The 11,004-nt window shown below is 32.8% G+C and overlaps 1 protein-coding gene and 1 non-coding gene across 2 annotated transcripts; one reads left to right on the forward strand and one right to left on the reverse strand.

Annotated features, from left to right (window-relative positions):
- Positions 1–7,348: 7,348 nt before the first annotated feature.
- On the reverse strand, positions 7,349–7,455 carry LOC145110068 (small nucleolar RNA R71). Its single transcript, XR_013709451.1, has one exon. It is a non-coding gene; the product is annotated as a small nucleolar RNA R71 (small nucleolar RNA).
- A 1,005-nt stretch (positions 7,456–8,460) lies between these two features.
- On the forward strand, positions 8,461–9,072 carry LOC145106206 (uncharacterized). Its single transcript, XM_079043222.1, has one exon. The coding sequence runs from the start codon at positions 8,461–8,463 to the stop codon at positions 9,070–9,072; it is 612 nt and encodes a 203-aa protein (XP_078899348.1).
- Positions 9,073–11,004: the final 1,932 nt, after the last annotated feature.

Here is an 11,004-nt window from a genome sequence, read left to right on the forward strand (position 1 = left end):
ATGACTCTATAGTCCTTTCTATGAGTATTAAATGGATACAAGTTATATAAAACCCAGAGTAAACTAACAATCGGTTGTGTGTATCTGCCCTAAGCCCACAACCAAACAAGGAACATGAAATGAGGCGGAAGACACACATCCCATTGTTTGTTAGATCATCGTTGTATATAACCCCTGCGTATTCACTCGGTACTCACGGAGTTCACTGTAATAGTTCCTTTGTATTTGATGAAAAGATCCTTTTAGAAAACCCTTATTTCTTATAATAAAATGATAACCACAGTAGTTCCTTCTAGGGACTAGGAAACACTTGGACCAAGTGTTAGAATCACGTGTGATTCATCTAAGGGAAGTGTACGGCCACAAAGAGGAGTTTACTGCCAAAATGGCATGACCAAGGGAGTTCACGGCCATGAGTTTACGGCCACCATGAGTTTACGGCCGTAAACTCATGCTACTTTGTGCATATGGGTGTTTTGAAGGGCTTTCAAGAATTGAGGAAGGGTTCTAGGTTCTTGTCCATGCCTTAGGAAGTGTTTAAGGTCCAAATGCACTACAAACTAGTGTTTACGGCCAAGGGAGATGCTCTTGGCCGTAAACACCTCATGTTCTTGGGAAAAGCTTGATTTCAAGGTGCTAAGCATGAGTTTTAACTAGATAATAAGTATAGGGGAAAGAATAATCACCTTTGGGAGGCTTTATGGAGTTCACGGGCACCAAGAACAAGTGTGTGTTCTTGGAGTTCTTGGTGAAAGATGAAGATCTAGACTCAAAGATGAAATCTATGGATGAAATCAATGGTGATTCATGGATAAGAGAAGTATAAACACATAGATGGAAGGAATCACTTACAGTTTGAGGGTTTTGAAGCAAGATCCTGTGATACTTGAGAGAGTTTTCGAGTTCCAAGCCTTGGAAATGGAAAAAGTGAAGAAAATGGCCCAAGCTTCATACTTATAGGCTGGAGTTTACGGTCACCATGAGTTTACAGCCGTAAACTCATGGGTCCTGGCCGTAAACTCCTCATTTGAGGGTTTATGGCTTGCTTGATGGTATGGAACTTTAGTTGACCCATTCATATACTTAATCCTTAAGTGTACTTGGTTAAAACTCCCATAGAATGACCCTTAACAAGGCTATAAGGCAAAAATATTTTCGGGCTGTCACAAATTTTTAAGTGAGTTATCTCACTATACTATGTATTACAATGTGTAATCATGTATGATAGGATCTAAGAACCACTAGAGTATGATTATACGTGCGGACTAGTATAATCTCTATATGATTGGTTTGGTTATATGATTCATTCATATATATGTATGAGGAGTTAACGGAGGAATGACAACAAGACCGAAACTTATAGAATCATGTTGATGACAGAATGGGGACAAGCCGTCAGTCCTGATACACATGTTATTGGTAGGACAACGAAAGGTCATGAGCCATTGATTATTGGCAGAGGTGGCGAAAGGCCGTAAGACATTTTTGTATGCATGTATATATATTATGATATATGGTATTCTGGGGAACTCACTAAACTTAGTGCTTATCTAGTTGATTACAAATGATTTCAGGTACTTCTTCACATCGTAAGAAGATCAAGGTTTGATTGTACATGTGCATCGGTATCATGTTTTAGTCTTCCGCATGTTCTGTTTATATTATGATTGGAATAATTAGTACTATGTTTTGAAAATGATTGAATAAAAATGGACTTTTATATTACCTTTGGAAATTATAGTTTACAGTGTTGGGCAAATGAGTTTTTATATTACTACTGGGAATGAGTATTATCAGTATACACTACTTTAAAAATGAAAAAAACGGTTATGGAAATTTGGACGTTGCAATATATATGCTTAAGAATAATTACAAAATGATATTTTATAGATAATATATGATCCTATAGGGTCCATCTAACAACTTGATGCAAATATATTATTTATAAGAATTTTATTCTTGATAAATAAATATAATTCTTTTAATTAGTTGGAAATTATTTATTTTAGTAACATAGTATTATTTCAATATAAGTATCATAATATATCATAAGGTTCGATTTATTAAATCACGTACATACTTTTGGAGTAAGACCTTTTGTCTTTTAGCTAAAGGGATAAAGTTTATTTCTTATAAAAGACTTGAAAGATTATGTTATAAAATCTTTGTCTTTTTATGCATAAACCGCCAGATCAATGAGAGGGGAAAGGTAAAGTCTTTGGATTATTATAATGTTAGGGACATGCTTATAAATTAAGGCTTGACATCATCATGAAGCATGAGTCGTAAAGTGTTAAGACCCACATGTTAATGATTTGAAAGAAGAAGCTTAAATCTAGTTGTCTTCTTCTTTCTTTAGATGATCAAAAATGTAACTGTCTTTCTCTATACTCATTCTCTCTAGTTTTCTTAAGGAGTTAAGACATATAAGATAAAGATTTGATGTTGGCATCTCTTTTTAAGTCATTACTTGTGTTTTTTCTTAAACATTAAGAGATTCTTATCATTACAAAAACTTAAGACTAGCATCTTATCAAGTTAAGTGATTGTTGGTGTTTCTACTAAGGTGGAACACCTACATTCTTCATCAACTTCCAACCTCCAAAAAAAAATCAAAGACTTCAAAGGTTGTATTCTTTTCTTATATGGTTGTTTTAATCTTTCCATGTTTGCAAAATGCTCATTGGTGGGTAAAATGGTTTTAAGTTTATTCACAATTACAAAATGATATTTTATAGATAATATATGATCCTATAGGGTTCATCTAACAACTTGATGCAAATATATTATTTATAAGAATTTGATTCTTGATAAATAAATATAATTCTTTTAATTAGTTGGAAATTATTTATTTTAGTAACATAGTATTATTTCAATATAAGTATCATAATATATCATAAGGTTCGATTTATTAAATCAGGTACATACTTTTGGAGTAAGACCTTTTGTCTTTTAGCTAAAGGGATAAAGTTTATTTCTTATAAAAGACTTGAAAGATTATGTTATAAAATCTTTGTCTTTTTATGCATAAACCGCCAGATCAATGAGAGGGGAAAGGTAAAGTCTTTGGATTATTATAATGTTAGGGACATGCTTATAAATTAAGGCTTGACATCATCATGAAGCATGGGTCGTAAAGTGTTAAGACCCACATGTTAATGATTTGAAAGAAGAAGCTTAAATCTAGTTGTCTTCTTCTTTCTTTAGATGATCAAAAATGTAACTGTCTTTCTCTATACTCATTCTCTCTAGTTTTCTTAAGGAGTTAAGACATATAAGATAAAGATTTGATGTTGGCATCTCTTTTTAAGTCATTACTTGTGTTTTTTCTTAAACATTAAGAGATTCTTATCATTACAAAAACTTAAGACTAGCATCTTATCAAGTTAAGTGATTGTTGGTGTTTCTACTAAGGTGGAACACCTACATTCTTCATCAACTTCCAACCTCCAAAAAAAAATCAAAGACTTCAAAGGTTGTATTCTTTTCTTATATGGTTGTTTTAATCTTTCCATGTTTGCAAAATGCTCATTGGTGGGTAAAATGGTTTTAAGTTTATTCACAATTTTGATGCTTTCGTTTTTGTTTCTAGTGTTTTCTGAAGACTATTTTTGAATAAATCTCAACAATTCGTATCAAATCCATTTTTGCACGCTTGGTTAGTTTACTAAAATACTTGGTATAATCATTCTTTATGGAAAATATGGATGGTTTTCCTTTTGTAAAAAAAATTCATAAATATTTTCTATGACAACTTTAAAATATTTATAATTGTTATTTTGATGACTAGAAGCTTATATGAAACTTTTCGGTCATACAATTTATCTTTGAAAAACAAAGTGTGGTGTTTATATAATTTTATGTATTTATATAATGTGCATAAAATAGCTATGAACCATTTATGATGTTATTTATGTTGATTTGTTAAAACAGTTGTAATATCTATTTATTCATATGGTATGTAATGTTTAAATAGACCGTTTTCATTTTTTAATTTAAAAGTACCAGATTAGTTAGAATAATTTATTTTATAAAAATGCAACAAAAATGAAGATGGTGGTCATTTTGAAGATTAAAAGTTCATACACTTAATTTCATTTAAGTTTTATAAAATTTGTAAAATTATTTCAAAATTTTCTACGAGGAGTTGAAGCAAGTGGGAGTGTAAAGACATCATAAGAAGCTTTGGTCCCTTGTATCCCTTAGTAATGGAATTAGCATTTTGGTGATGGCTCATACAATGTCACTAGTTTATGGTTGGTTTATGAATATATGTTTTATGCTTTGTGATGTTTATTTTTGTGTTTATATTATGCATGTTTGTAAAATAAGATTTTAAAATGATAGATAATATTTTAAAAATAAAATGATCACATGTAGTTTAGTTTTAATAAAATTTGTTTTTTACATAAGACGTAACAAATTGTGGTTTTAAAATAAAAACATTTTTTTATAAAACTTTAATAATGACAAATTTTGACGATTAAAGTTCATAAGTTTAAAATTGAGAATTTAAAGACTTATTAAACTACAAACGTTATCCAATGAAAGAAAAGTTTTGTTAAAATGTATATAAATGTTTATTTAGCGCTCAAACTACAAAACTTCATACAATATACTAAATTCAAAATTTGTCTGCGTCGATTATATAAAATTGGATTTTGTAAAAGAAGCATTTAAATAAAATGTGATTTTACTAAAAGTATACAATGGCTTATTGGATGTATGTAATAACCATGATGTCATATATATTTTAAACAAGAATTATAAAAACGCTAAAAGACCCCTTATTAAAATGCAAAAACACTCACATGTCACATGTATAAGCTAGTGCAATAAAGGTCACCTAAACTGCTAGTGTTATTTTTTAATGGGCGATGTGTATTCCTGATTTCTATAAACAGTTTATAGGCCAATTACACTTTCTCCTCACATTGGATGATTTGATCGGTAAACTTTTGTTATAAAGGTCACCTAAGAAAAAGAGGTCTGAGGAATAGATGGGATCAAAAATTTCTATCAATGTAATTTTTTAGCAATCTCATAATGCTAATAATTATATATTAGAATATAATTGATAATCGTTATTGATATGTGCATATTTAACCACATATTTAATGCATAATTCTAATACTTTTAGCTACAATTATATTTATTTTTGGGACAAAAGATACTTATTATGTTTAAATTTTTTTTTGTAGCAGCGAATATTTACTTGGGATAAAAAAGAAGCATACGAGGAGCTGGAAACAGGAAAACTAGAGTTGGAACAAGAATAAGACAAAAGAAGACATGAAAACTAAAGACCGCATAGTGGTGATCTCCAACACGACGTGGTGAAAAGAAGATTTGCGACCATCAAAGCTGAGTTGGAGAATACGAGATTTACTCGAGGACCATGTCGCGGTGGCGGTTAACCACGACTTGGTGATCAAAATTTGGCAACTATAAAATCTCGAACATTTGGTCGAATCAAGAGGCTAACAACCGGTTTTCTAAGGAGAGTTATTACTGAAAACCCTTGGAAACTCAGAAGAAGACCGAAAATCAAGTGGAGCTCAACGATTGAAGAAGATTAAGAAGATTTCTACATTGATCTAGTTGGTTTGCTAACCATTACTTACGTCTAGCTTAATTTACTTGGATCTTATGTGTTTTTCTGCTACAATGAGAGGCTAAAACCCTTTTACTTCTGCTTGCTGAAGTGAACCTAATCAATATCTGTTGATTTTGATTATTGGATGATTATTATTGATTTTACTTGTGTTTGATAATTTAAACCCTAGTATGTTTTAGTTCTAGTTCATATTGCTTATAAATCAGATTTTGTGGGATAATTGATCTTATTAATTGCATGAATTTGTCTCCAAATTATTTATGATCATTAAATAATTAGAGCTAAGATTAATCACATCTTAGATTAAGTAATTAAAGCTAGTAATTTTAACTGTGTTAGAGAGAATAATCTTAAATTGTGCTTGGTTGCTTAACTTGATCATAGGAAAGAAAATTTTATCATTCATAGTCCAATTTGTGCTTCTTATCAATTTGGTGTTTAACTTATGTGTGTTTATTGCTTGGTAATTCATAAATCGGTAAGCCTAGATAATTGATCATAATATTTAGTAACAAATTGGTAATCAATATAATCTATCCATTAGAAATCAAGCATAGGAGAAGGTGAAATCGAATATAAGCAGAAGTATTCTTTTAATTCTTGAAGGTACTTTGTTTTATTTGATTGTTTAATTGTTAGTTGATAGTAACTTCTTATGATCATGAAAAATTAGTAAAAACCCCAAATCATAGTTTGTTTCTTACTTTAATTAGAAGTAGTTATTTTATTTAATTGAATTTCGTTCCCTGTGTTCGACACCCGACTTACATGAGCTATTATGTAATCTTCCTAGTACACTTCCTATAAGTGCATAGTTAGTAAAACTTTGTTAGGTTATAAATTTAAAGCTAGAATGGTATCAATTGAGCAAATCAAGTTTTTGTCGCTGTTGTTGGGGAACGACTTATTTGATTTATAGTTTAATTGCTTTTAGTTATTCGATCCTTTTTGTGCGGTAAAATATGCAAAAAATTATTTTTCTGCATTTGTTTTTTTTGAACAATAACGACGTCGTGGTCCTATTAATCACAACGTGGTCTCGTCTTAATTAATTTTTACTTTAGTAATTTTTATTTGTTTTAAGCGTTTTTGTTTTTTTTTTTGTTTTTATTGCAGTAATTTATGACCCGATGATCTAAAACTCCAATAGTTCCACCACTTCAAGATCCAGAATCAGCTTTTCACAAAATGAAGAACAAGAAAGTCAACGAGCCAATAAGCACTTTTCAATCGTAAAAATGATTTAAAAGTTTCGAGAGGACGCCTGATAAGAAGGGAATTGGATACGAGCCAAAATCATCCACCGAAGAAAGTTCAGACGAACATATAAAAAGCGAGGTTGAAGAGATGGTGGATATCATGAGAATAACTATGGGGGATTACAAGAAAAGGGTATGTGAAGATAATGGACCAGGTCTTGTACAACCTGAGATACCAGCCGAAAGAAGTTTTGAGCTCAAAGGGCATATTCTATCAATGCTCAAGGACATACCTTTCACCGGGAAAGAGTATAAAGATGCATTTAAGCATATTGACGAAGTAAAGTACATTGCAAACTACTTCAATGTTCCTAACGTTCCAAGAGAATCTGTGTTACTTAGGATGCTTCCGGTAACATTTAACGGTGAAGCCAAGGTTTGGTTGAAGTGACTCACGCTCGAATCCATTACTACGTGGACAAATCTTTGTGATGATTTCATTGAGCAATTTAGTCCACCTTCAAAGATTTCAAAGCTCAAAAAGAAGATTGCTAATTTTCAACAAGAGGTTGGAGAATCTTTATATGAAGCATGGGAGAGATATAAGGGCTTGCTTAGAAGTTTTCCTCAACATGATCTTAATATCGAACAAAAAGTGTCCATTTTCTATGATGGAGTGAATGTCACAACTAGTCAACTTCTTGACTCCCAAGGACCAATGACAAAGAAGGAACCGACCACTATCAAAGAGTTGATTGAAGAGTTTGCAAAGCACTCACGTGAGTACCATAACCCACGAGAGGATGTTACTAGAGGTAAAGGAGATGGAGGGAACGAGAACATGGATGCGGTTTTAGCAAAGTTAGAGAATGTGGATAGGAGGATTACAATGATGGATCAATCAATCCATGCAATAAGAGTTGGGTGTGAAAATTATGGCGGGTCACACTTCACTAAGGATTGTGATCTAGATGAGAATGGTAATCGAAAAGCACAAGTTTGCTACTCGATTGGTTATTGATTTGATGAAGATTGGAGGAAGCCCAAAAAAGGGTGGTTGCCATATGAAGGTACAAGAAGCAAAAGGATGAAAAGTTTAGACAAACTGGACGAGGTTTCTAACAAAAAGAGCAACAACCACCCGAAAAGAAGATGGATTTTAGTCGGTATCTCATGGGTTTATGGAAGCATCTGAAAAAAGGTATGATGTTACTGATGCTAATGTGAGAAATCATCAAGTTTCCATCAAGAACATAGAGACTCAATTGGACAGTTAACAACACTTGTTAATGAGGAATTACCACCTCGAAATCAAGAACCAAAATCACAACCTCATGTAATGGAAATTTACACGGAAGAAGAAATTCATTCTGAGCCATTTATGATCCATGAAATAGCTACTACCCAGCCAAATTCTTATTTGGAAGAAGAGAAGCCCTATGCTAACAGAGCAAAACGTGAGTCGTATTCTGATGATTCACCATGTCATGGTCACAGGAGGACAAAAGATTTTCACCTCTTATTTCATATCAGCCTTCTTTTCCATTCCCATCTCAAGCACTCAATCATTCTCTGGAGCCGAAATAGAAGATGTTTATAGAACATGTGCTCTCACTCTCGATAAACGCCCCATTCCTCAAATCCATGGCTAAGCTTCCAAAGTTTGCAAAAGATGTTATGACTAATTGGAAGGAGTTGGAAAAGGCATCAACCATAGTGCTAAATGAGTTATGTTTAGCTGTGGTCATCAATCAGTTACCAATCAAAATGGGAGACCCAGGCCAACTTAATTTTCCTTGTGAATTTGACAGTTCTACTTCTATAAATGGTTTTGCCGATTCGGGGGCAAGCATTAATATTATGCCATATTCTTTCTATAAGAAGCTCAGTCTACCAAGGCTCCAAGACACGAAGATGACACTTAGAATGAAGGATCACACAATCACTATCCGACATGGAATTATTAAAGATTTTTTAGTAAAGGTGGGAAATTTTGTTTTTCCATTTGACTTTGTGGTTCTCGACATGAAGGAAGATGAAGACCTTCCCATCATTTTAGGAAGACCATTCTTGAGTATCGCTAGAGCTCTTCTTGACATCCATAAGTCAAAACTTACACTTCATGTGGAAGATAAAGCAATTACTTTCGAAATGAGTCCAAAAGTGAATCATGAAAAGCCAAGAGATGAAGTGTTAAAGATGGATGATATGGAAGAAAATTTTGGTGAGCTGGTTGAAACTGAAAAGATGACGTAAGAAGAGTTGAAGGTTTGGGAGAAGTCTCATGTTGAAAATGTCAAATGTTCTAAACCAATATCTTTGATTCCTATGACATTTGAGATGATTGAATTTGCTACACCCAAGGCTCAAGTGGAAGAGGCAAGTGATGAAGTGGAAGATGATTCCATGACGAAGTTGAAATAACTGATGAGCACATGTGTGGGGAATTAAAGGAGTCTACAATGGTGATAATGGAGTTAGACTTGGAAGGTCCTAAAGAAGATGACTAGAAGAGTGCAAAGGTGAAAAAGCAAGGCAACGGGGTAAAGCGCAAACATGAAGAAGGTAATAATCAAAAGAAGAAAGAGAATTCAAAGAAAACATACATTCGAAGGGTTCAAACATACAAGCGTAAGTGGAAAGAGAAAAAGGAGAAAAGGGAGATCCCACTCCCAACCGCAACAACGTAGTGTGGTAAGGAGTCCGGCTCACGACCCCTAAAAAAGAATCACTTTTCGGGAAGAAACCCTATTTTTAAGAGTTTGCATTTTCTTTTCCTTTTCTTTTTAGTTTTTAGTTTTTATTTTTGGTCTCGGTTAACCAAATGATCATGTGTTTATCTAGTCTTTTGATCTTATTTTGTAGCATGAAAAGGAAAAAAAATTCATGAAGCAGTGAAGGAGCTTAATGGATGAAGAAGCCATGAGATTCTTGAAGATTACAATTGAAGACCATGTTTTTGAATAACTGTGGGGTTCCCACTTAATTGACACATAATTTTGAAGAATTTTACAGAAAGAAAAGGTCGGGAATGGTCCTAAGCCATTAATAAGAAAGAATACATTATTTTATCTCTTAAAGACGTTCTGAGAAGGCACCACGGCGTGGCCATCATAACCATGTCATGGGTTTCGATTTTATCACGACTGCATCTAACCTGACACCACGACGTTACATCACTATACCACGCCATGTCAGTCTTATTTTTCTCGATCAATACGACTATTTGCTCTACACCACGATGTGGCCTTGCTTTCCTACATCGTGGCAGAGGTTCAAAACTCTTTTTGAAGATGGTTCTTTGATTTATATTGATCCGACATATTTACATTCATAAGAAGGAGGTACAGAAGTATTGTTTCTAGTAATTTTACGAGATGTCCAAGCTTTACCACACAAGTTGCAGAATTTGATCTCACCACTACTCACCCAGGGGAGTCTGTTCCAATTTCTCCTTTTTAATTTATGTTATTTTATTGTTTTAGTGTGCAATGGGGAGATTGCTTTAATTAAGTGTGGGGTAGGGGTTGAATTTCGGAATGAAAGCATTCTGATTTTAAAAAAATGATTAGGATTTAAAAAATTATTAGAAAGATTTGAAACAATAATCTAAAATTGAATTTAGTTAAAATATTGTTGTGTTGAGACCTAGGTTGCTAGTGTTGCGTGGGACGATCTGATGCGAGTTTTAATGTTTATTTGAGCCAAAATATCTAGTGTATTTGTGGCTTTCCTATCCTAGTGAAATCATAGAACAAAAACACGACGTTTCTTAGTTTGAGGGCCACAATATATTTAGCATCGTGTACCATAAATGTATCCTTTTAAGCTTATGTAGTCATTGCATTTTAGATTAATACCTTTAACCAATAAGGGTTGAATTTAAGTTCCATTGCTTAAGAATATGTTTTTTCTTTTTAGGATTTTTAGTTTTGAGTGAAAAAAGTAAGAAAATAAAAAAAATTGAAAAACAAGAAAAAAATTGAAAAGAAAAATAAAAAAAAAAGTTGCAAAAGTTTGTGAATAAGAGTCTACAAAGCCATGAAGATCAAGAAATATCTTGAAGAAAAGCTCCAAATTATCGAAGACTCGAGAATAAGGAAATTCGCCAAGTTACTATTTATTGTAATTTTTTATTTTCTAGATTATTTTTCTATATGTATGTTTGGGGGCTTAACCAAAAATTAC

The sequence above is a fragment of the Lactuca virosa genome, chromosome 4 (genome assembly GCF_052849685.1).
Source record: "Lactuca virosa cultivar CGN04683 chromosome 4, Lactuca_virosa_CGN04683_v6, whole genome shotgun sequence".
Lineage (NCBI taxonomy): Eukaryota > Viridiplantae > Streptophyta > Magnoliopsida > Asterales > Asteraceae > Lactuca > Lactuca virosa.

Coding starts and splice junctions, on each gene's coding strand:
- LOC145106206 (XM_079043222.1), top strand. CDS start 8,461: ATGGCTAAGCTTCCAAAGTTTGCAAAAGATGTTATGACTAATTGGAAG.